Source organism: Apium graveolens, chromosome 5 (assembly GCF_009905375.1).
Source record: "Apium graveolens cultivar Ventura chromosome 5, ASM990537v1, whole genome shotgun sequence".
NCBI lineage: Eukaryota > Viridiplantae > Streptophyta > Magnoliopsida > Apiales > Apiaceae > Apium > Apium graveolens.
Window position 1 is genome coordinate 208,220,894 of NC_133651.1, and position 26,883 is coordinate 208,247,776.

Consider the following 26,883-nt stretch of genomic DNA (forward strand, 5'->3'; position numbering starts at 1 on the left):
GAGGATCTAAGGGAAAGTCTGTAGAGGATTCCTCAACTAAGGGGGAGAAGAAAGGGAGAAGTGATAAGGGAAAAGAAAAAGAGTCGTCTGCTGGAGGCACAGGGAAGCCTGATGATATCTACTATAGTGGAGAACAAGATGACTTTGATATTTGTGACGTTCCCACTGAACCAGTCTTGGAAGATAAAGATGGTTTCTTTGAAGCTGAGGAGGAAAGTGATTTTGGAGAATGGGAATAGGAAGCTCCAGTGGATCCTCTGTTTGAGAAAGAGTTTCAGCAGCAGCAGTCAGAGATGAAAAGAAAAGAAGCTGAACTCAAAAAGGTCTCCCAGATCATTGACATGAGGAAAGACATACAAAGAACAGAAACTCTTCAAAAGCAACGTCTTCATGACATTAAAGCTCAAGAAAGGAGAAGAGATGTTAGACTGAAGATTGGTGAAAAATGGGATGAAACTAGGAAAGTACTTGATATGCCTCAGCTGAGCACAAACAATGATAGACAGTTTCTACATCTTCTGGACAAGCTGGAAATCTCTAATCCAAACAATGACATGTACATGAATGTTATAAAGACTGAAGTCTCAAGGATCACAGCTGCCTTTGACAGATCCCTAAATGAGATGAGCATATTTGTATATTGTCAGAGCGAAGGATCTTTCAAGGTGTCACTTCATCTGTTTGAGAATCGTTCTTTGTCAGAGATTTGGGTTCTTCTCAACAAAGTCAAAAGAAGCTCAGAATTGAATGAAGTTCTTCGAGAAAGGCTCAAAGAGTTTGCCAGCAGGGCTAGTCCTCAAGTGGTCAACAATCCTCATCAGGTAAGATTCTTTAAGTCTGACTGTCTTCAAATCTGCCAGCTCGATTCACAATCTCTTAAAGACTACTCGGCTAAGCATCTGGTCTGGATGGAACATCACTTAAGAACTGCTGGATATTCATCCATGTTGAAAACTCAAGCAGCTGATCTGATTCAAGCTTATTGTGAAAAGAATATTAAAAGGGACAATCAACTCAAGAATAAGCTAAAGACAGTTAGAGTTCAACCAGTTAGACCAGACAGCTTCACTTCAGAAAAAGGATCGTGTCTTTGACAAGGAGCTGCTTCAAGATTTAGAAGAAGGTGAAGTCAGAAGAGAGGACAACCGAATTCAATTAGCTCAAAACTCAATGTAATATGATTAGAGCTTTATGAATCAAGATAGACTAATGTAGTTATATGTTCAGGCTAGAGGAACATCTATCTTGTATTCACTTGTAAATTTCTTTTGGAATCTGAAAAATGTTAAATATAATCCAGAACTTTTCTGCTATTTACTTTGCATTACTGTTTATATCTTTTTCTTATTTGTTAGTTGAGTTATCCTCTAGGTATTTGTTGTTATTGTCTAACAAGCAAATAGGGGGAGATTGAAAGGCATATGTAATAGCCTATTTGTTTATTCGAGGATTTAACTCAACTCAAATAAGAATGTAATAAGTAAATAGTGGATCTATCGTCAGAGAGATCTCACAGAGTAACATATGTCAAAGAATTAAGTAACATTGTTCATCTACAGACTTGATGACTTAATTCACTGGAAGAAGCTCAAGCAATTGATCAAGCCTCAGTGATATAAATCAAGATTGTGGATTTAATCAAGTGACAGAGATCTCGTCAGGGTATCAATTAATTACAAGGATTTAGTCTGAAGAAAATCAAGAGTATCAAGGTCAAGGCATGAAGAAACGTCACGGAAGTTAGTCACTCATGAACCAGACAGTACATCGAGTGTCAACATTGAAGTGGTGGAATTGATTCGTAATTGACAGTGATTTTCAGAAGATTTTCAGAGGAATGGTTGCTGCTCAAGATTGGTATTAATTCTCTATTAATTAATTAAGCCATATAATTTAATTAAGAAAATAAATTAAATCTGCAAAGATTAATTTATTGATTAATTGAATTAATTGATTAATTAATTCAAAATTATTATTTGATTAAAATCTGTTTTAATCCAGCAAGACTATCTTTTATATTAGGAAGATAATCGGTATGACAATCAATAGTCATACTGAATGTCATGCTAGTTCATTTGGATTGTCTTGCCGAAAGTCCTACCAGTTCAAATGGATTGTCATGCCAGGTCATTTGATAGTCTTGCCGAAAGTCTTGCTGATTCAATTGGATTGTTTTGATTACTTAAACAACAGAAAGCAGATCATTTTTCAACAAGAACACATCATTGAATATTCAACAGCAAAACACAGAACAAGAGAACCTGCAGAGAAATTATTGCAAACTACACATATCATTTATTTCTAGTATTTATTGTTAAATCCAATCCACTAGAAATACTTTTCTTGTTCTTGTGTAACTATCTAGCGGATCGAAATCCCTAGAACTTAATCTCAAATCGCTTTTAGCATTTGATCTTTTTATTACAAAAATAGAAAAAGTTCATGTCGAATTTATTCTAGATTTGTAATAATTGATTTGAGATTAATCCCTTGTAAACGATACCGTTGTTGTAACACCTTTCAAGTTTAATAATAGTTTTATTTAACTTGAATTTTGTTTCACCTTTTTATTCCGCATTTTATTCGATTAAACGGTATTGTTTGTATTCAACCCCCCTTCTACAAACATATTGGGACCTAACAATTGGTATCAGAGCCTTCTGATTAACGAACAAATCAAGATCCTAGACTTTTGTGTTTCTTTCACTCCTTGAATTTTTATTTATTCAAAAATTCATAATGACTTCACAAAAAGTTGGAACCGTTAAAATTCCACTATTTGATAAAGAAAATTATATCATGTGGAAGAAGAAGATGCTATTGTTTTTACAAGTTGCTAATCCCAAATATCTGGAAGTGTTAAAGAAGGGTCCAAAAATTCCAATGGTTATTGAACCAGAGGTAATTGAAGATGATGTGGTGATCACCAAAGCTAGAACTTATGTAAAGAATCCTGAGGATTTTTCTCCTGCTGAAAAAGAAGAAGCCTCCCTGGATGCTAGCCTTCAATTAATTTTAGTAGATTCCCTTGATCCCTTGATGAATAGACATGTGATGAACTGTAAAGATTCCAAACACATCTGGGAAACTATTGAGGTTATTAATGAAGGCACAGAGGAAGTTAGGGAGAACAAGTTAGAAATCCTAACCTCTGAGTATGAATCCGGTTGATTAAAATAGGCAAAATATAAAAAATAAATATTTTTCTCATTTAGTCTCAAAATAATATTATTTTGAGTTTTTTTGAAAAATATCCAAGGCCAATTTTTTTTTACAAAAATACTGTCATTTATTTAAAATAATTGTAAAAATACATTTTTATTTGCAAAAATACAATTTTTTTAAAAAAGTATTGCAAAAATATGATTTTCTGCAACCGAATTCAAGTAGATGTAATCTTTGAAAAGTTTCTGCAACTCCATGTAATCTCGTACAAACTCGGATGCAACCAAAAATACTCACTTCAACTAGTTATATGTTTGCTTAATTTTGATTGATTTCGTATTTTTATGAAATAATTTAAAAAATAGTTAAATTGCAAAAAAAAACTAAAAAAATTATTATTTTTATTATTTTTATCATTTTTTCTCACGACACGAAAGAGGGTCACAGGTGTGAAATGAAAAAAATAGAAAACACGAGGAAGGAGGAAGTTGGTAAAACATGTGGTTGCAAGTTGCAAGGACGATCAAAATAATTACAATAATTCCTATGAAACCTAACACCACTGTTTCATACGTATGTGCTTAATTCTCGACTACCATATAGATCGACACCATCTAAGTGAATTTTACAAGCGTACTGCATGCATTATCATTTTTCATCCAATCCCAGGTGTGCAGCAAAAGATATCATTTTAAAAACTGATTTTTTTACGGATAAAAAGTGATTTTAAATGTGCAAGCAAAATGAAATAATTTATAAGAATTTTCTTTTGGAAACACATATGTGTTGATTATGTAATTAATATGATATATTTTTATATCGAAAAATTTCTAACATACCTTAAAACTATCTCCAGCAATTCAAAGACCTAAATTACATATTTTAATCGCTAAACATGATCAACAGTGTCTTTTACCGACTTGAAAATATTTTTAGTGTCGCTACCCGATACCAATTACGCATTGCGATATTGGCATACTACTTTGGATAAACGTAACTGTGCTGCATAAGAAGCTTTGACACTTCTTCGGCTAAATTTCGGATCCGTACTTTAAAGCGTCCGGACACGTATATTAAAATATATAAAATATCTAATTTTATATTTTTTTAAATAAAAAAGTTATAAAATTATATTTTCCATACATCTTAAAATACGTATTTGACAGTTTTCCATAAACAATATCAATTAAAAATGACGGAGGGATTACTATATACAGGCTCAACTCGAACTGGATTATAAAATTCAAACTCGAACTCAACCGAAATTTTAATTTCATCAAAACTCGGACTCCTAAAAATTTGATAAACTTGAATTAGGCTCAAAAACTCGAATTGATTTCATCAAATATCAACAAAAACTCAAAATATTATCAGTTTAGCTAAGGTCAATTTCGATTCAATTAAATATATAAAATATAAATAAATCATTGAATATTTATAAAAAAATATATTGATAAAAAAATTAAAAAAATAATATAAAATTGTATAACGCTTGCAAACTTTACGAGTCGACTAATTTAAACCTCAAATTTAAATTAATAAAAAAATCGAATAAATCAAATTCAAACTAAAAAATTACTATTAATTAAAAAAAATGGAACTTGAATAGCATGTAAACCGTATTTAACTCGATTACACTCCTCTCCGTGTTTAAGTCAGTGTGGCCTCCAATATACAAAATACATTTGCTGGAGACAAATTGAACATAGTCGTTAGGTGGGGGAGGGGCTGGAAAGTCCAGGATAAGATAGCGTTCAACATTTCATCCTATTACGTAGGACTAGTACCCTGCCTATTTACATACGAAAAGAAAGTTTAGTTTTGATATGTTTCTTACCAAACTGACTTTCTTTCTTGATTCATCAACATAACACAAGAGAAAAATGGAGTTGACTTCACCAACTAACAAAACACAAGAATTAGATGCACCCCTTCATGCTATTGGCTTTGAGATTCATGAATTGTCGCCGGAAAAAGTCACCGGTCGTCTTCATGTCACCGAAAAATGTTGCCAGGTACTCTTTTTTAATTTTTTACAGCTTTCTGAATTCAATTTTTTAACATTTGAGAAATATGTTAAAATAATTTTATTTTTGTCATCAGCCGTTTAAGGTGTTACATGGCGGAGTATCGGCGTTGATATCCGAAGGATTAGCAAGTATGGGAGCTCATATAGCATCTGGCCTGAAAAGGGTCGCCGGAATTCATCTTAGTATCAACCATCTCCGACGTGCCGATCTTGGTGACCTTGTTTTGGCTGAGGCCAACCCTGTTTCGGTCGGCAAAACTATTCAGGTATTACTATTTATGTGCTACTTGCTAGTAATGTATTTGTAAATTTTATTCTATGTAATGTACCCGGTTTTCCAGAAATCGCTAGGCGTCGGACCGTTTTAGCACCGCTTAACGTCTAGGTGGTCACATTTTTAGAACACTAAATCTACGTATGATTTTTTTAATTTAAGTACAACTGATATATCAATGCAGTTTTTTTATTTGTTTATTGATCCCTGTGATTGGTCAATTAATAGTTTCCATGACTATCCACGAGCTTAGTTTTGTACGGGTGTATTTAATTTCGTTTTACATCATCCTGATTGAATTACCAATGCTTTAATACAAGGAAACCAAACCGAACAAACACATTGTATCAATCATGTTGTTCCTAGACCTAGAGTATGATCTTGGGTGTTCAAGAAGAAAATTTACATTGAAAGAATAAAATGTAGGCAGACTTATTTCTCTGTGAGTAGTAGAATTAGAGTGACTGTTTTCATAGAGACCTCTGTCTATTTCCAAAAAATTAGCGATGAACACAGTGACTAGAGAACTATATTTAAACTTGAGAATTCGTGCGCTAATCTTGTAGAACTGATAATAAGTACTTGGTTTAGCTAAAGTAATAGGGCGTAGCTATAAACACCAGATGTATCAATTTTATGTATTAAGATATATCTAATTAATATCAACACTCACCTATCTCATTAGCGGCTGGAAAGTACATTACACTCGTCTACTGCTTTTTAGAACACCGAGTCGCTAATGCACTGAACTCCAAGCTTCATCCTTTGCTAATCTATCTTCTGAAAATTGAATGTTGACTTCCCTTTTTGGTTCTTTTTAACCGTAGAAGTAATTTGGTTTAACTTTTACCCTTAAACCTTTCAAGTTTAATATTGGAATGCAGAGCGAAATTAGAACTGATAAACCATGTGTTTCATTGAATGGAAAATGGATGATTTGATTCAGATTTCAGATGAACTACCTTACAACTGGATAACTCATCTTTAGTACAAATTGTTTCCTAAGGTACTCTTTGCTTTTGTTCTTTCGAGTCAAAAGTAACTTAGTCTTGGTATGAAATTGTTGAGCAGGTTTGGGAGGTAAAACTTTGGAAGATGGACGATCCCTCAAACTCTGAGAGCAAATCAATGATAGCCGTATCGCGCGTCACTCTTGTAGCAAACTTGCCTGTGCCGGAGCATGCCAAGGATGCTGCTAAAAACATAATCAAGTATGCGAAATTATGAGTCTATCAACTAAACCTATATGTATGCATTGCATATGATGCGATATATACCAAGTGTATACGTGTTTATTCAATAATATACACCAGTTCAGCTCTTGGCAGATGTATGTGGTTCAATAATAATTTATTTATTTTTGTGAAAATTATTGTGTTCAATATAAGCTTTAATCTTAGGCTTCCAGGCTCACGAGGGCATTGTGGTCTCTAAAATTCCATCCAGTAATCCAGGTGAAAACGCATCCATATAGTAAAGTTGCAGAAGACAGAATTCCTGAACTAAATAACTGTTACTTATAATTCTAACCTTGCCAATAAATTAAAGACATACAAAGTAAAAAGTAAACTTCGTCATTCGTTACCCCCGTTTCAAATTACATATGACGTTAACTTTGTACACATAATTTGAAGTTCTTTGACCATGTACTTATAATTGACATTTTTAAATTTTACAATTATAATCTAATGTACCATGTACTTTGTAAATCATAATGAAAAATATAATTTATAAAAAAAACTTTTAAAAATAATAATTTTAAATACGTGATCAAAGCACTTCAAAATGTGTAAAAACCAATAAAATGCTATAAAAAGAACGGAGTGAGTACATGTCTAAGACCATCTCCAACACGAGCCTACGTCCTGCACGGGAGGGAACGTGAATGGGATCCAACTAAAAATTTCAGCGTTGGAGCAAATGAAGGAGCCTACCTTCCTGAACCGAGCCCAACTCTTCACATTGTGTCCTACATAATTTTATTTAAAATTTTTCCATTGTCAAGTCGAAGTATTTTGAAGTTAGTCCAGGATAAATTAAGCCTATCCCAATTTCTTTTGTTTTTGGATAACATTCAATACACGGGAAGAACATTGGTAGTAAACATAAAATCAATCCTTCAATTTGATTTTCAAGTAAGGAAAAGAAGATCGGTGACTTAAAAGTAGAGCGGGCAATCGAGTCGTGTCGTATACTTTTGTGTCGGGTAATTTCGTATTTCGTTTACGTAAACATGAAACTCATGACCGACCTAAAATGATTTCGTGTACTCATATGTGAAACCCATATCCGATTCGAATCGTGTAGTGTACTTTCCGTGTACTTTTCGTGTATATTAAATAAAAAATTAATATAATATATATACATATAATATAAAAAAAATCTATTTTAATGTATAATTTAATGAAATATGGAGAATGTATACATAAATATATATATATTTTTACATAGTATTCTATAAAAACTTGTAAATATTTATATTATATTTATATTATAATTATATACATAAATATATTTATCTCGTATAATTTCGTGTACTTTCGTGTACCTAAATTGAAACTCATATCCGACACTATATCTGACACTAAATCTATCGTGTAATTTCGTGTTCGTGTACATTCGTGTTTCGTGTACCAAAAATTAAAACCCATATCCATATTTTTCGTGTCGTTTCGTGTTGTGTTCACGTGTCGTGTACCGAATTGTCCGCTCTACTTTAAAGTACAACTAAAACAAGATCAATTCATCTTGACTCAATGAAATCAATTGTATTTTCATTGCTACTTTAGTATTGCTACTTTGGTACTTCTAGCCTAGCTTATGCAATAAAGTCCGGAAACTAATTTCAAGAAGTTAGCATAAGTGAAATTTATTTTTTGGCTCCTCCCTTGTCCAAGGGAAGTGTTTGGAAGGAACAAATGGAGGGATTAAAGGTTTTGGCGGTCATTACGTAAATGTGAGGTGATGTTTTTAGTTAATTAAGCAATGCGGAGAAGCTATTACAGCATTTACATCATATTACATTGAACAGTCTATACCAAAATTTTATTGTTTATTAATATGAACAGGGATACAATGTATGATTTATATTGAGATATTAGTCTATCATCTCATTTTCCAGATAGTAATGTCTGCTAGATCTTACAATCTTCTAAACATGGCATGGGGGAATGTAGTAGCGATAAGAGGTAGCGTGATTTGGATTTACTAAGATTGTCACCGTCTCCCCACCCTCACGAATATGGTATTGCAGAAAAGATGTCTCGAGAACTTTGCAAATGTCCAGGAACGCGTTGCCTCATCTCTTCAAAGGCACACAGAGTTTCTGAATCTAGACCTCCTGAGAACTGCAGATAACAATGCATAAGTATCATAGTTCTCGTTCCAGTTAAGATTTCCGCCAGAAAACTTAAAAATATGCTATCAGAAAATTAACTGCTGCTAGGGAACCACAAGCAGATCTCTCCATCTATAGTTTTTAACAATTTCAGATTTTGTTATGAAACATAAGAATATCAGGAAGACACTGTTTAGGAGAAGTGATTAACATGTAAATCATATTATCATGCTGATTTATACCTGGTGAGCCCTATATGCGAAATGCACACCCTGAAGCAGAAATGCTTCTTGTGTGGATTCTCTTTCGGAATATCTCAAGGACTCTAGCTCTAGGGTGACCCGCTTCATATACAAATTCGCAAGCATTCTTGAAGCCTGCTTTATCTGAGACATCATTCACAATCAGTCACAATGAAGTTATAAGTGCAAGTAACCGTAGTAGGATGTGTTGAAAAGCTGATCTCTTAAAACTTAAAAACAATAGAAACTTTTTAAGTATGCAGAGTTTACCAAGATCAATCTACAGAAAACTAAATAGTATAGACTTATATTTAATATATTATCTCTACAAACAAATTCATACGTAATATTTAGTAATCTTTTTAACTGGTAGAATTATGAGTACAGAAATGAAAATGCGGCATGAACTTGTTTTCTAATGTTTTCTCGTTCACTTGTAACCAATAAATATGCATTGATCTACAGTACCACTACATGTACTTGTTTTCTGATATCTTCTTGTTTTTAGTTAGGCTATATGCTTTAGAAATACAGAAAAATTTATAGAAACAAAAAATTGCTAGCATCCAAGCTAGCTAAGGTTTGATCCCGCCGCCCCCAAGGCCCAACTGGATCTATATTCTAACACTCTACCTCACTAGAGGGCCTATTTTTACATTAATTTGCTTTTCGTGTCCACAATCAATTGTGAAAATGTTGGAGCTGACTGGAAATCGAACCTTAGTCCCCCGTCAGCCTAAACTCTGATATCATATTAAGGAACCAGTTCATCTAAAACCTTAAGGTATTAGAGGAAGGTCCAACTGGATCTATATTCTAACAAAAATTCATAGCACGACGAGTGAATAGTGTTAGTTAAGCGTGGTTATTGTGATTCTTAGATTCCAATATTGTACCAACACCAAAATTAAAAACCAACCTTTGCAACAATCCCGGAATCGAGCATCCAGTCAGTCGGTATTTTGTGGTTCTTGTAAGTTAGCATAACTGAGTTTCGCAGTTTGATTAATCTCTGTATGCTCCGCTCTGACCTATAACATGAGATGTCAACAGAAGCTAATTATTGTGAGATGTCATCAGAAGCTAATTATTGTGTCATACCAGCAACGGATGTAAGCAGAATGCCTGAAAAATGTGCGTACTTATCTAATAAGCTAGCCATCTTCTTCAACGCAATACCACATGGAATGTTTGTATCATCCTTGTAGGAATAAACTTCAGTTTCTAAAAGTTTAAGACTCCGATATTCAATTGCTGCTTCTCTCATGGCATCTGCTTTCTTCTCGGGCCACTGGAAATGCCTTAGTACTGCTCGCTCATCAGCCTGTAAATATTAAAGGTGCATGTGGCAACATTACTAAAAGTTTAATATATGACATAAAATTGATTAACAACAAACAAAGAATATTACAGCTGACTAGTTTGAGTATCATAGTGATATAATCTGATCACGACAATTAGTTTTACCAGATATACGCTGATATTTAGAATCCTTGAAAAAGAAATTACCAATGGTGAAAGTTCATTGTCAAGCCAATCCACAAATTGAAGAACATCTTCAATATCTTGATAAGAAGCAGCCAGCACTTTCTGGATGAGGCCTTCTACAAACTCCCCTCTTGTTTCGATGTCTGATTTTATCTGCAATAATGCATAAATATAGTTAATCAGTTTACAATAAATACGTTCAATGCAGGATCTAGGGCTACACATACGACCAAAAGAGTGCATTATCAGATTCTTACAGCTAACAAATGTGCTGAACGATTTTGTATTTCTCCAACAATGCTGTTATGTGCACTACTAGCAATCTGTTTACTGTAATTTCCACCCACTGAAGGATTTTTACCCTTATTTGTTGTCATTGACTGGTACATTTCAACAACTGGTGAAGCCTTTCTGGTGGAAGCTGCTTTAGCAGCTCGCCGTGGTGGTAGTGGTGGGGGAGGCGGCGGCGGCAGGGCACTAGGACAATCATGAAACTTTGGTTGTACATTTACAATGCCAAGCCCGGGACTTTTTGTTGCAGTTGATGGTGCAACTTTAGCACTTGTTTCAATAACACTATCCTTTTTAGTTATCGAACTTTCCAGCTGCTTAGCAATTAGTTTCTGAATGTCCTTGAATTTGGAGCTGGGATTTTCTGCAATCAAATTCTTCTTCAAGAAGATACAAAACAATTGAACAACATAGATCAGTTCAGACTGCTAAATTCCTAATCACAAAGACACATACATAGATTTATGCATGTTTTGCTTTTAGACTTTTTGTTGTCATGTCAAATAAAAACAGCAGAATTTTCATAACATAATAGAAACTTCAATTAAAGAAACATAAACAAGAAAAAGCAATTATGCATAAACGATTGCAATTTTACCTCCTTGGTAGTGGTTAGGACAGTATTATTAGCTTGAGCTAAAGCAAGGTCTTCAGAGAGCTTCTTGTTTTGAGACTGAAGCTCAACATTCAAGCTCTGTGATCTACCTAACTCTGCCTTCAATTCCAACAGCTCAGACTGTAACTCCCTGATCAAATTTTCCTTTTGATCAAGCTTTTCTTCTAATCCCTTCTTCACATCTACCAAATCTACATCACTCCTCTTTTTCAAGTTTTTCTTAGGCCTAGCATATGATTCAACAACAACTCGGTTGACAGACCTATGCACATGCTTAACCTCTTCGAATTCTCTACCATTTTGAGACCCCTCAACACATGCTTCTCCAGATTTAGGCCTGCTATTCAAAATTGGCCTCCTATTTATCTTTTGGATACTACTACTGATGTGAATAACATCTCTAGGAGGCACTGAATGGGCTCTTCTTGATTGAGGCGAGGGAGATATCGAAACTCCACCATTTAAAATCTCAGTCTTTGGCAAATTCTTGGATTTAGATGAAGCAGAAACTCTAGATTTTGATGGGGTTGTGGAGATTAAAACACTGGGATGGTTTTCTTCAGTTTTCATTGTTGAATTATGCTTCATCATTGCTCTCTCTTTTCTTGAAATTCTTCTGAAGTTTACTTTAAGATTTACAAAGTTCCAGATTTTCTATATAATTGCAGATGTCAGAATGTAAATGAAGTATAATTTAATGGAAAGAAAGGAACTGAGATTGAAAAATTGAAGTCTTCAATTTTTGGACTAGTTATGGTACTACAATAGTAGAGTAATAATTAGCAATTATTAACCCAAAACAAGAAGAGTAATAATACTAGAATGATAATGTTTAATAATCGAGTACCTTGATGATCAACTGAAAGAAGTCAAGAATCCACTAGAAGAAGAAAGCCTTGCAGTATTAATGTAAGAACTGAGAAGAGACCAGAAGAAATCAGGCAAAACTGCAAATGACAGAACTGACAAATAGCAATAATATCATAGCTAATCAAACCATTAAAGTAGAAGCACTGATGTTCTTTAATACTACAGGATAATCTAATATACTTTCTCTTGGATCTTAAGTGTGGTTCTGTCCCCTAGGCTATAAAGTCTCTTGATTTATATATGTATGCAAATGTGTGTGTGTGATCTGATAAACATTTTCCCTGCAAAACTTGTGCATTGCATCACATGCACATGAGACAGTAATGCAATGAATAAGTTGTTTAAAAACAAAGACTTTTGTGTTAAGTATGTGTATATTATGACTTTACTACAAAATAAAGTTGGGTAGTTTTACATCAAATGGGCACATTAAATAAAAGAATAGTTGTTGGGACCATGTCAAGACATGAGAGTATGTTTTTTGAGAAAAGATAGTAGAAACAAAGAATGCATGTGAAAGAGTTGGGACTGGAGGGGCTGGAGAGTAGGGGGAGAGGAGAGAGGCTGGTTCAAGAAAGTACCTTTGGATATCCCCAACTTGAGTTGAGTATGGGTATGAGAAATCTTGAAAACACTGATAAGCTAGATGGGCTGCATTGATATAAAAGCTAGATGAGCATGTTGATAAAATAAAAACATTTAAAAAATGATTTGGTCCATGATACATGACTATTACAGTACTTTTTTCGCGTATAATAAGTGTGATAAGTTGATAATCTTAAACTTTTACTCTCCGCACGGAAAGAGTGAATGAATCTTCAATATTAAATAAAAAATGTAATCATTGTTTCTTATCACAAATAATAAACACGATATATATGTTGTAACAATCACTATGCAGGTGCTAAAGAAGATTTCTTGTATAGGTTTCAAGCAAGCAAGAAGCTCCAAGTATTTATATATTGGGAACAAATTTATTAGGGTGACGTAGAAGTGTGTGCTTTAATTACAAGTGTTTTATTCCTCCACACATTATAAAGTAGCACACTTACATATTTTTATATGACAGGGATTTGCAAATAAGTTGAGATGGGCAGGCCTATTTGTTTATATGTGACATTTGGAATATATATTGGATTGATATGGGCAGGTCATCTCTCTTTGTTGAGGTTTGTTTTGCTATGTATTCTTGGTGGGTCGGAGACAATGATTGGAAAATGACGACCAAACACCATCACAAAGGTTGGTTTAAGAGATTTTTCACTTGCTCAACAAACTACTTCAGTTATATTCTTCTTGTTCATAGTTCAAATATGAATTATTTCATAAAAATGGCTTAAAATTATAAATAGGCAAAAATACCGGGCATAAACTACTATGCAAGAACGAGAACTCGAGTCTCGTTCCTCAACTAAATAATAAGAGATCGAAAGTTTGAGTCTCAACCTGCCCCAATAATATATCACTGTTATCAATATTTGTTGTCCGTGTGAACAAAAGATTGATGTAGTGGTCGAATTTTAGTCGAACGACTGAATAACAAGAAATCAAAGTTTGAGTCTGAACAAGCCCTCATAACATACTAGTGTTTGGTGCGGTGGTTGAATATTTGTCAACTTTGCGGAAAGTCAAGAGTTGATTCTTGACGTATGCATGTGACATAACGAACCAAATTTGGAGCCCTTTTTAAAAATCAGGATGTGGTAACCCCGGTCAAATCCCGAGTCTTTTTCAAAATTTGGGTCAAGCCCTGATTTCGAGCCTGAAATAAGTCGAAACCTATTATTTCGAGTGCAGCCAATTTGAGTAAACAAGAGGCCCATTCCCAAAACATCATTTGTTGGTGAACATAATATTTTGTACTATGAACAATAATATCACCGGTATTCGTCTCCCCACCTCGGTCAACTTGACGAATCAAGCTTTGCAAAGAATTGTGGATAGTGAAAACCCAGTTGTAGAATTACAAAATGATTAGATTAGCCGAAAGGTGATTTAGCAAGTCCACATCTCGAGAGATACCTGATAAAGAAAGCTTGCGCTACTACATTTTTTCACTCCGAAGGAATACAATGTGTGGGATTTGGTTTTGTTAGTGTGGGATTTGGTTTTGTTAGTTACAACTTCGCATCATACATACTTGCACAATGCTTTGATCTCATAATACCAAGTTAATCAATGTATTTCGCATTATGTATCGTTTATTTTACTACTTGTAGTCATGTCTTTTCATGCCATTATCGTGGTGATTAGTGTAAACAGATTGATGTGTGTCCGCATGAGTGGGAGTTTTGACCTACTTTGCACTAATCTTCACAGTTAATCTAGCTTCTTTACGTGCATTGTACTATATATATACACACAGAAAGTCTCTGGTTCTGATATGAGCTTAAGAACTACAAATTTATGTGTACTTTAGGCAACTATATATTGACTTTGCAAATTCAGTAATTTTTCACAGGGGAAAATGTAATTGAATCAAGCATACAATTGCAGTTACAAAAGTATCCAAATTAATTTACAAACATGCCAAGTACTCTAAAAAGACGAACTTGCAATGTATTCATCAGTACATCTAGAAGTGTTCTGTATATGAAGGGGGTTGACATGAATGCTGGTTCCTCAGAAAGCATACAGCCATAAGTAAAGATGAACATCAATCATTATATTTTACCCGGACGGCCTGGGGAACTATTAAATGGAGTTCCTCCATCTGTTCCAAGCTCAATTTGTTGCACAAGAACTCCGATTCTAAACAATAATAACTTTTTAAGCCCTGGTAAAACTTAACTGATTACAAGGAGATTAAGCTAACTGTACTATCAACCAAATACTTCAGGAAATCTTTGTCATGCTGATTACCTTGACATCCATTTATCTCCAGTTTTGTGAGATGAGCGTGACGTAGGAAGACAGTTAAATCCTTGGTAGTATTACAATAACATGAAGATGGAAATGTATGTACCAATTATCAACTTGGTTAATCTTTTTATACCTTAAGAAGTCTAACCACAGACTGATCAATTTCTTTTAATCATGCTTCCTTCTAGTCTAACGCATCATAAAAGCGAGGAATTTAATCTAATTAACTTCTATGGTTTCATGTTACTTGTTGCAAGTAGAACTTCATATTAATTTCCAATTAGTATCTCACTATAATTAAACTTTTGCGAGTCAGATCTTAACTAGTATTTAGTAATCGCACTGATTCAACTTCAATTGAATGATAATAACGTAACTGCAAAATATTCAGAAAAGAAAAAACAAAGAGTGAAGTGAGATACTGGTGCAGTTATATAACACGTTTTGCTGGTGCAGTTAGGGTAAAAGCATAAGCATATACATTCAATGGGTAAGGGAATTTTTACAATATGGAATGGGATCTCCAAGAGGGGAGCAGCCAAGAGTTTTGCTGGTACCATGTAGAACTTCCTCAAGGACACAATCAACCCCAGTATCTAATTGATGCTCTTTGTCTGTCGTTGAAACTACTAGATATACTCTCACCGGTCAGAACTGGATCCTGTTGTGCTCTTGTCGATGGCACACTCATATTTAGTCATATTTTCTGGAGGCACGGCCAGGAGAACAACAGGATCCAGTTCTGACCAGGTGAAAATATATCTTATATTTTCAACCACGGACAGAGCATCAAATAGATACTGGACTGATTGTGACGGTCTCTGATTTCCTTGAGGAAGTTCTACATGTACTAGCTAAACTCTTGGCCACTCCCTCTTGGAGATCCCATTCCCCTATTATAGTAATTCCCTAACCCATCACCTTCCCTCTCAACATCCAGAATTCTCCGCGCCATGAGTTCTGTCATATATCTCTTCCATCAATCACGACCAACAGAATCGGAACAAGATAACTAACAAATTGCACCTAGTACTCACCACCATACACACTTATATCTCTCAAGTCAAAACCTGTAACAATGAGCTAACATTTACATAAGCCTCACACTAATATCATCTCTCACGACTACAAGAAACTGATTCCCACCCAAAAAATAATAATAATTTTAAGAAGAATTAACAATCACCAATTCAATACACATACAACAATTCAAAACTACCTATCACTTGCTCCCTATATACAGGTGTTTCATACCTGATGTGTGAACTTAAAAAACTCAAATTTGCTTTTACTCCATCCTTTTCATGTGACAAGGTTAAGGTTCATATTCTTTACATGCTGCAGTAATAAATTTTCACAATATTTATAGTTAGAAATTAGTTTGAACTTCTACTCTGGATTGCAAGTTAATACGCTTCTTCTTTTATTTAATTATTAATAATAATTTACCAGGTGTTTCACTTTTTTATTTTGAGTTTTTAATTACAAAGTTCTGATAATCAAGAGTTTTATTCTACTTCCATATATAAAAATAAGATAATTATTTTAAAACTTAAAAAAAGACCTATCTCAATTTCTCACCTGTCTTGGGAAAATCCTATCTTTGAGAAATAATATTTCACCTGAATACTAGCCTTGTGAGTAGAGGAAGTTAAAGCATGTGTCCTGCATTAGCAATGGAAAAAGTCATCTGGTAGTTTGGTAGAGCAAGTTTTCAGCCATTACAATCAATGCATATTGCTCTGTTATAGGAGACAGTGGTTAGCATAAGACAGCAGTCATAAAACAAAAAATATATAATTCTGACTAGTAGTCCGGCCTAATAAATTAAAAAATCTGTGATTTAAAGCATACGGGCTGAGGCGCTAGTCTGGAATAACCTACAAACATGTAATTTAACACAAAAATTGGTACAACTATAAATGTTGATTCTATATAAACCCGGCTAACCAGCAACCATGGCTAATATGCTGCTGACTTTCTACATCTGCTTGAAACCGCAATCTATAATTATAATATCTTTACACGAATGTCCTTGGGAACTACTGAATGGAGTTCTTCAATCTTTTCCAAGCTCAAGCTTTCGCCAGAAAAATTTAATTCTTCATAACACCAATCATTTAAGCCCTTGTATACCTTTACCTGTGGACTAATCACAAGAAGATCAAGCTTAACTGCACTATGAACCAAATACTTTAAGAGCTCCTTTTCATGATGGTTACCCTGATAACCATTTATCTCTATTTCTGTTAGATTCATGTGAGTGACTTCAGGTAATTGTCTATCATTCACATCTAATTGTCTGGTGAAGCTTGAGACAAATTGCTGAAAATGAGTCGAAGCAACGTTAGACTTAACACAGAGTAGTATCTAATCCTATACAAAGATAGGGATAAATTCTTAGTAGTATTAGAACATGATGAAGTTAGAAATGAAAAAATTACGATAGTTAACTTGTAAACTTTTTGATCTAAAAAGGAAGTCCAGCCACAAACAGCTCAGTTTGTACTATCATACTTCCTTTAAACATAACATTTCATAATAGACAAGTGGCGCGTTGGCAATGAGTAAGCTATTCTAATTGAGCTTCCATGATGTCAATTACTTATTTGAAGCTGACATGATGTCATGTTAAGATTTATGGTCACTACATTGACTGAAATTTCGACTCTAATTAAAGAATTTTATTGTAACTGTAAGCTAAAGAGGTTAAGAAGTAAGAACAAAACCAAAAAGTAAACTGAATCCACTATGCCATCAGTAAACTTCTTTCCTTCAGCTGCTTCCCCTTTTAAGTTACATAATTCAGAGTTTAAGTTTTATAGAAATGGTCCTGCTGCAATTGGTTTCGTTCTATGTAATTATTAATAGAGGATATTTAACATTTAACTCACATTTAACTGTAGGTTCTTTAACAATGGGGCAGACTTCAATATGTAGGTAATCCAACTAAGCTTGTCTTCATCGAGGAATGGGAAGACAGTAAGTACCAAATGCTTTATGTTGATAAATGTAGGAACTCCTTCTGGAAGCTGAAAAGCCTGTAATAAAAACAAAAATGTATGTTATGGGACCAAACACATGATTCATGTATAGAGTGGCAAAAGACTAATCTGACCATGAGAAGGTCATTGGCTCATGTTTAGCCCTGAGCAACGTAACCACGATTCTCAAATTAGGGACAAGTTTGTTTACATGCAATCTCACTTACCAAATTTACACGTATCCAAACCATATTCAGAATCTTCAGTTGAGGTATATCATTGGCAAGTCGGGACAGGGCACAAATTGCACTTTCTACTCGGCTCGATCCACAAAAACAAAAATACACTTCAGCTAATTTCGGAACATGTTTGAACAAAAATCGATCAATTTGACCGGTGTATTCAAATATTTCAAGATTCTTTCCATCAAGTTCAAAATAATTCAATCTACAACAGCTTTTAATTGCCAAGAATCTCAACCTAGCGCTTCTATTTGTGAGCTTAAAGTTGACCAACTCAGGGCAACTCTTTAAAACCATTCTCTCAAGAAACAAACAATTGCCTAGCATAGCATCCAACTGTTGATCAGCGAAACTTACATTTTGCAATTCCAATGTGACAAGAGAAGCAAGACTAATAGAAAGTGAAAGGGAGTCGAGACTACATGATGCTAACTGCAAATGCTTAACGGTGCATGACTTTCCAGGGAAAACAAGAACCGACAAAGGCAATGTGTATGCCACTGGTACATCTGAAGTGACAAAACCAGAACCTCCCGTTAAATCAAGACTAATTTTTTCAACCCCCGTCATAACCGCACTACTAATCCAATTAGTAATATGAGATTCATGTTCTTTAGAAAGCGGAAAGCTTATAACAATAGAATTCATCTTCGGACCCTTGCAACGCTGCTGCATAATATGATCAACTCGCTCCACAAATCTATCCCTATGATCTTGCCTCACAAGAAAATACACATCTCTAAATTGCTCAGACAAGTACGCAAGAATATTCGTAGCATTACATACAACATCCATATGTGTAATCCACACCGATATCCAACTTTTCGACACAACACTTGTCCTAACTGCCTCATTGAAAGGCAACAATGACATAAACTGAGAAATTATCTCATCAGGTAGTTCCGGAATCACATCATTATTTTTCTGTCATTCAACAATAAAAAAAACATTACTACATTATGCATACATATTCAAAAAATTGTTTCTTTCTTTAAAAAAAACATGGATGTTAAAAAATTAAAAAAAATACCATTAATTTGAGAGCTTTTTGCTGCTGACCCATCTTGTGAAACATTAAATTCTTGTAACCCTAAATCAGAACATGGGCAATCAAGAAGTGTGTTATTACAATAATCTGAAACATTAATCTCATTGGGTTACAAACTATAACATAAATTAGTTTGTTCATATATACACACACACACATACAAATTTACAAGAATATATAAGACAAGATTATATGACATTGTGAAACATAGACTCAGAAACTTACCTCCAAAACTTTGTCAAGATCAAACCTTCCGCTGTTTTAGGCCATCAAGATCATCACTTTGTATGTTCTATATGAAAGTACGGAGTAATTAATTCGTCTTTCCTAATGTTAATATGAAACACTAGTACGGATTAAATTAAACAAACAAAATTTGTTTTATTATAAAACTATAAATTCGACGAAAATTCGACTGTCAAACCTTTTTAGTTTCTACCAACGAAATGTTTAAAAAATTTGACGATTAATTTAATCGTACATAATGGTGACTAGATCATGCTGAAATCGAATTATAAATAATTTGCTGATATTCAGAATGATAAATTGTGTTATCCTGATATTGAATATTTACTTATAAATAAGATAGATTTCTCGTGTGTATTAATGTAAATTCCATAATTGAAAATATGACACATGTTATTTTGATTTTTTTTTAAAAAAAATGAGTATATAATATTGCTTATTAACAAAAACCAAACCAAACTGTTTCCCTATTACAATGATTTATTACAGTGATTAGTGTAATACATAAATAACTTATTATATATGTATATATATAGGTAAACGTCGTAATCTATTGTAAATCGGGAAATACACAATATATACTATGATGCGTCAACTCCAAGCAACCCTGTATAATGTCATGTCACATGTGAAATATAAAATCTACATATTTGAACTCAATTGATCACTTTACGTCTTATGTGATCGACCCCTACTTTCTCTTTTCATGTATCGATATGTCTTCAACTCGAGTTAATACACATCGTCTGCGAACACATTCATACCAACATAGTCGACCTTCCCTTATTATATTGACGATAGACTCAACTCCTAATTCTCGTTAATATTTGCATTTTCACGACTTTTAACCTCCTTTTTTGGGCCTTCATTAATGGTCAATACTCTGAGTCATATAACAATGTCGGTCCAACTGCGATCGTATAATATTTGCTCTTTAACTTCAAAGTTAGACTTTTATCACAAAAGACTGTTTTGTACAAGACATGCATGTACTTTAACAAGACTAAGTCAAATTGACAACGCTAAGTAAGTTGTATTGTAATTTTAGTTTGCATGTTATATTGTAACACTAAAGTCTGTAAAAATGTCAACCAGGAGACTATAGTCTTTTTCTTTTAAACAGTATCAAACCTAAGAATTCTATCTAGAAGAAGATCAAGAAGATCATGCCTCAGAAGAATTATGAAGAAACTTGGAGTTGAATAAATTTATTTTGTGAAAAATGTTCTAAGTCAAGATCTCTAAAAGTCACAGATTTAGTGTTATAGAGAAGTCATTCGAGAACTCCAAAATGACTTATAGAGAACTCAGAGATATCGACAAGCCAAATTGAAGACATGGAGATTGGAGATATCGACAAGTCATTTCTTCACTAGAGAACTCGGAGTTATCGACAAGTCAACATTCATTAGAGAACTCTGAGTTATCAATTAGTCAAATTCCACTAGAGAACTCAGAGATATCGATAAGCCAAAATTCACTAGAGAACTCTGAGTTATCGACAAGTCAAATTTGACTAGAGAACTATGAGTTATCGATAAGTCAATAAGCCACTTGAGAACATAGAGATATCGATAAGTCAAAGTGAAGATTTGAAGACTAGAGATCTCGACAAGCCAAATTCTATTATAGAGAACTCAGAGACCTCTACAAGTCAAATTTATAATGGAGTATTAGAGATCTCGATAAGCCAATATACTTTTCGAGATGTCAAGTTCTCTATAGACCAAACTGGAGATCTCGAGGTAAAATCTCAAAGTACAAAATTGCAGACCAGTTGAATATCCAAGATTTACAATCAACAAACAATCTAACCAACTGGATTGACAAGTCTACAAAAAGCAGCTTGAAGAGTGTGCAAGATCAAGGATGAAGATTAACTGACATAGGAAGATCAAAGTTAACACAGTATGCAAAGATATGCTAAGTCGGAAATGGAAGATATACTTTTCCTTAAGTGGAAATGACAAGTGACAGTTTACTAAAGTTAATAGCAAGTCTTATTATACACTGTGTAAACCAACAGTTAACTAAATTATAAAGTTAACATTGATCATTTGTTAGTTGTAACACTTTAGATCAGGAACTCTTGTATTCTATCAAGATAGAAGCTAAGCTCTTTATCAACAAAGAGCCTAGAAATTTTGTAGCAAAACATTCTTAATTTTAATATAAAATTAAGTGAGTTTTGAAAGATCTGTGTTCTTTATTATTACATGTTTAATTTCTGTATGAACACATTTCACTACAACATTTGATTCACTTTGTTCACAACCACAAACAGTTCAAGAAAAGCATAAAAATACAAAAACACATTCACCCCCCCTCCCTTCCTCTGTGTGTAATTCATTACCTAACAAGTGGTATCAGAGCAAAATCTGAAAGTAAACAGATTCAAGATCTTGGAAGAATGAATACACAGAAAATCAGTAGCATCAAAATTCCTACATTTGACAAAGCTAACTACACTCTTTGGAAAAATAAAATGTTGTTGTTTATCAGAATGGCCAATCCACTCTATATTCAGATTCTCAAAAATGGGCCTTCACTCATATGGTTAGAGTTGAAGAATCAACAGATGGTGATATGGTCATTCCAGCTCATTATGTTCCAAAAGACCCTTTTGAGTACACTGAGCCTGAAAAAGAGAAAGTCTCCCTGGATAGTGGCTTGCAACTGATATTGATAGAGTCACTTGACAATGTAATGTACAACAACATTGTCAAATGTGACACTGCAAAGCAAATCTGGGAAAATATTGAAATATTTTATGGAGGAACGGAGGAAGTTAGATCTAATCAAAGAAGGATACTTATTTCATAATATGAGGGTTTCACGGTCAAGGCAAAAGAAAGTATCCTTGATGTGTTTGAAAGGTTCAATAAGCTGATAAATGACTTGCAGCTCCATGACAAATATTATGAAGCTGAAGAGGTGAACTTGAAGTTTTTGCTCACACTCCCTGATCATTTGGAACAGGAAATCTTAGCAGTCTAAGCAGAATAACACTGGAAGTTCTTTATGGAATCTTGAAGACTTATGAATTATAAATGATTCAAAGAAAATCATTAAGAACTGGACAAGGGCATGTTGTAGATGGTTCAAGTGCTCTAATTGTCAATGAAAGCCAGACCTCTAATGATGAGCCAAGATCTCAAACTCCAGTTGACTCAACAAGTGAGCAAAGAACAAATGATTCACAAGAACAGATCATTCTGGAATTGAGAGAAGATGAGTTCTACACTTGGATGAACTTGATGAGCTTGATTAGTCAATAACCTATCTGGAAAGAAAGTTCTCTAACATTAGAGTAAAGAAGCCAAGATTCTTCAAGAGTAAAGGACAGTCTTTGAACAAAGACAACAGCTGGAAAGAAAAAGGGAAGTACACATCTGATAACAAAAATAACAAAACTGGATATGTTGATAGATCAAAGATAAGGTGCTTCAACTGTGATGAACTAGGCCATTTTGCTACAGAATGCAGGAAACCCAAGAAAGCAAAGAAAGACAAAGCTTATCTTGAACTGGAAGCAAAGTATGAAGCTCTTCTGAAGAAACAACAAAACAAAGCTTATATTGCAGAGGGAAAAAGTTGGATGATTCTGATAATAATGAAGATGAGGAAGTTGGAAATTATGCTTTAATGGCCTTGGAGCAAGGAGAATCATCCTCATCAAAATCACAGGTACCAACTCTCACTACCATTGATTTAAATGTGAGTCAATATAAGGAAACTGTAGAAAAGATGAGCACATAAATGTTTCACATTCATACAAGCATGGTTGCTGCTAATGAAGAAGTTAGAAGATTGACAAATATAAATAAGAAGCTTGAAAGTGAGAAACAAGAAACTGAATTGTTTTTGGTGGAGCTTGAAACTGTAAGACAAGAAAATGCATATCTGAAAAACAAGCTCAAGTGTGCAAGTGAAATTGAAGCAGTGCTAAGGGAGAAGCTGGAAAAGAATGAAGTTAAATTGAAATCATTCAAGAATGCATCTGAGTTAATTGGACAGTACCATGAGAAAAACAAGCCATGTGCAAACATTGTCATTGGTCTTGATTATGATGCCTTGAACAAGAAAAAAAATATAGGTGACAAAGGGAAAGCAACGGAAGCTGAAAATGTTCCAACCATCCTGAAAAAGGTTGATTCACCTATGTTCAAGGCATGTGAAGTAAATTTCAGTGAGGAAGAGTTGATTATAAAGCAAGAAATTGTTGATGAAGACAATGAGAAGAATGATGCAGAAGCTGAAGGGTTTTTAGCACATAAACACAGCGAAAACGTAAATTTAAATCTTAAAAAAAACCGAAACCCTCCGCAGGATTCATGCGAAAAATAATATTTAATTCGTAGTTCAGTATGTTTACCTTAAGAAGCTTTACGTGAATGGAAAGATGGAGGTCTTTAATGGCGATCCAAAAAAAACGATGAACGGAGATCCTTAGCAGCTGCTCCTCAAGTGTGAAGCACTCCACCAGTATCCACCAAGAAAACGGTGTAATGAAGGAGGAGGAGATGGAGAGAATTAGGGTTTTGTAAATCTTCTTTGGTTTATGCAAAAATAGGGTCTATAATAGTATATTTATAGGCAAAATTTTCAGCTGAAAATTTTCCCATAAAATATTATTATTATTAACCCTTTATTATTCTCACTAATAATTAAAACACCTTTTAATTATTAATCCTTTTTCTAAACTCTTTAGAAATAATTCTCTCACTTGATTTAATTTCCAAAAATTAAATTCTTAATTAATAATATTAAGAACCTTTTCTTAATTAATTTATAATCAATTAAATCTCATTTAATCAATTATTAAATTTGCCAATTAATTATTTATTTCATAAATAAATAATTACCAGCCATTATTAATTAATTCCTCCACCATTAAATCATTCTCTTTTATGGTGTGACCCTGTAGGTTCAATATTAAGCCGGTAGTAGAAATAAATAATAATAAAACTATTTTATCATTCTTTATATAAATTCTCTAATTCATTAAATATGATTAATTAATTAATCATATTTATTCTACATCGTGAGGGATACTTCTCAGCATATCGCGACTATCCGGATAATACGAATTCACTGCTTAGAATACCAAGAACCTATTCACTGAGTATTTACCGTACAATCAATTCCTTCTACCCTGCAATGTCACGATTAAATACAAGGCATGGAACTTGTGTCAAGCCTATCTTATTTAATCACTTGCTTTCCCATTCAGTATGCTTAGTTCTATTTAATGTAAATTAGAAACTCCTTTCTAATTTCATTCACTCTGGCCAGAGATTCCTGAACTAGCATAAGTGGATCAGCATTGAATATTCTCTTCCTTCACTGGAAGGGGTAGATCCTTTATTGATCATACACTATCTTCGTGTACAAATTTCTATACCCAGTAGAGCCCTTATAATTGTCCCTTGAGACTAAGAACTAAACCAAAGCATAGTTCAGTGTACACAAGATGACTATGATGACCTCAAGTCTAAGGATACTTGTACAACTATCACTATATGAACAACTGCTGACACGTGAGTGAACTCCATCAGTTGTTCAGCTGTGTGAGTCATGTTCAGTGAACTTATTCTATAATAAGCACCTACATACTAGCTATAGTGTCACCACACAAATGTCTATGAGAACAGACATCCTTCATAATGAAGCAAGCATAGTATGTACCGATCTTTGCGGATTATTAATTACCAGTTAGTAATCCTACGACCAGGAACTATTTAAGTTTAGAGTTATCATCTTTTAGGTCTCATTATTATGATATCATCACAATCCATAAAAAGCTTTACTCTAAACTGTGGTATATCTTATTTAAACATTTAAATAGATAGAGCCCGTAATAAAAATAAAACAAGTCTTTTATTAATATCAATGAAATTAAAAAAGATTACATAAAAGTTATTCTTAAATCCTCATACATGATTGGACTTAAGACATATCTCTTTCAATCTCCCACTTGTACTAAAGCCAATCACTCTGGTATCTAATACCCAACTTGTCTTTATGACAATCAAAGTGACTCTGAGAAAGTGGCTTTGTGAGTGGGTCTGCTACGTTGTTATGTGTGTCAACTCTCTCGACGTTGACATCTCCTCTTTCAACAATCTCCCTAATCAGATGAAAGCGCCGCAGGACATGTTTGGAATTTCTATGAGACCTAGGTTCCTTGGCTTGTGCTATTGCTGCGTTGTTATCACAATACAACACAATAGTCTCTTCAACGCTAGGAACAACTCCCAACTCAGAAACAAATTTCCTCATCTAAATGGCTTCTTTTGCAGCCTCACTTGCAGCTATATATTCTGTTTCCGCTGTGAAGTCAGCCGTTGTAGACTGTTTGGAACTCTTCCAACTAATCGTACCACCATTCAGAGTAAACACGTACCCTGGCATGGATTTGCTATCACTTTCTGATTGAAAACTAGAGTCAGTATAACCCTCTATTTTCAACTCAGATTCACCACCAAAAACAATAAAAATGTCATAAGTCTTTCGCAAGTACTTAAGGATGTTTTTCACTGCTTTCCAGTGGTCTTCACCTGGATTGGACTGATATCTGCTCGTCACACTAATTGAATAAGCAACATCAGGCCTTGTACACAACATCGCGTACATGATTGATCCTAATGCTGAAGCATAAGGAATCTTACTCATACGCTCTCTTTGCTCAGGTGTCTTAGGAGACATTTTTTCGGAAAGGGTCACTCCGTGGCTCATCGGTATGAGACCTCTTTTGGAGTTTTCCATGCTAAACCTTTTAAGCACTTTCTGGATGTATGTACCCTGGGTAAGACCTATCATTCTTCTAGATCTATCTCTATAGATCTTCATACCGAGAATGTAGGATGCTTCTCCCAAGTCCTTCATGGTGAAGTTCTTTGATAGCCATACTTTGACTGATTGTAGCATCAGTATATCATTTCCTATAAGAAGTATGTCATCCACATACAATACAAGAAATGTTACCGCACTCCCACTAACCTTCTTGTACACACATGGTTCATCTATGTTTTTGATAAAACCAAACTCTTTGATTGTCTCATCAAAACGGATGTTCCATCTACGAGAAGTTTGCCTTAAACCATATATGGTTCGCAGCAGCTTACACACTAGGTGTTCATTTCCCTTGGAAAGAAAACCCTATGGCTGTGTCATATACACTTCCTCC

General features: G+C 34.1%; 3 protein-coding genes across 6 annotated transcripts; 1 reads left to right on the plus strand and 2 right to left on the minus strand.

Annotated features, from left to right (window-relative positions):
• Positions 1-4,864: 4,864 nt before the first annotated feature.
• LOC141724750 (1,4-dihydroxy-2-naphthoyl-CoA thioesterase 1-like) lies at positions 4,865-6,837 on the plus strand. Its single transcript, XM_074526996.1, has 3 exons — positions 4,865-5,180; positions 5,269-5,460; positions 6,540-6,837. Exons 1-3 carry the CDS (start codon positions 5,049-5,051, stop codon positions 6,693-6,695), a joined length of 480 nt encoding a protein of 159 aa, XP_074383097.1. The 5' UTR covers positions 4,865-5,048; the 3' UTR covers positions 6,696-6,837.
• A 1,666-nt stretch (positions 6,838-8,503) lies between these two features.
• On the minus strand, positions 8,504-12,954 carry LOC141724751 (INCREASED PETAL GROWTH ANISOTROPY 1-like protein 2). Of its 3 annotated transcripts, none has more exons than XM_074526997.1 (9): positions 12,894-12,954; positions 12,290-12,358; positions 11,425-12,096; positions 10,793-11,206; positions 10,557-10,688; positions 10,190-10,371; positions 9,967-10,078; positions 9,048-9,191; positions 8,504-8,815 (listed from the first exon to the last, which is right to left on the minus strand). In XM_074526997.1, exons 3-9 carry the CDS (start codon positions 12,031-12,033, stop codon positions 8,702-8,704), a joined length of 1,707 nt encoding a protein of 568 aa, XP_074383098.1. In that variant the 5' UTR covers positions 12,034-12,096; positions 12,290-12,358; positions 12,894-12,954; the 3' UTR covers positions 8,504-8,701. The 3 variants fall into 3 exon arrangements, with proteins under 3 accessions (XP_074383098.1, XP_074383099.1, XP_074383101.1); XM_074526998.1 differs by lacking the exon at positions 12,894-12,954 and adding an exon at positions 12,440-12,837; XM_074527000.1 differs by lacking the exon at positions 12,894-12,954 and having other exon boundaries at positions 10,793-11,203; positions 12,290-12,841.
• A 1,762-nt stretch (positions 12,955-14,716) lies between these two features.
• Positions 14,717-19,865, minus strand: LOC141724752 (F-box/FBD/LRR-repeat protein At2g26030-like). 2 transcript variants are annotated; one of them, XM_074527002.1, is made up of 6 exons: positions 19,674-19,865; positions 19,431-19,490; positions 18,386-19,324; positions 18,069-18,215; positions 16,756-16,839; positions 14,717-16,512 (listed from the first exon to the last, which is right to left on the minus strand). In XM_074527002.1, the coding sequence occupies exons 2-5, from the start codon at positions 19,473-19,475 to the stop codon at positions 16,804-16,806; spliced, it is 1,167 nt and encodes a 388-aa protein (XP_074383103.1). In that variant the 5' UTR covers positions 19,476-19,490; positions 19,674-19,865; the 3' UTR covers positions 14,717-16,512; positions 16,756-16,803. The 2 variants fall into 2 exon arrangements, with proteins under 2 accessions (XP_074383103.1, XP_074383102.1); XM_074527001.1 differs by lacking the exons at positions 14,717-16,512; positions 16,756-16,839 and adding an exon at positions 16,956-17,499 and having other exon boundaries at positions 19,674-19,861.
• Positions 19,866-26,883: the final 7,018 nt, after the last annotated feature.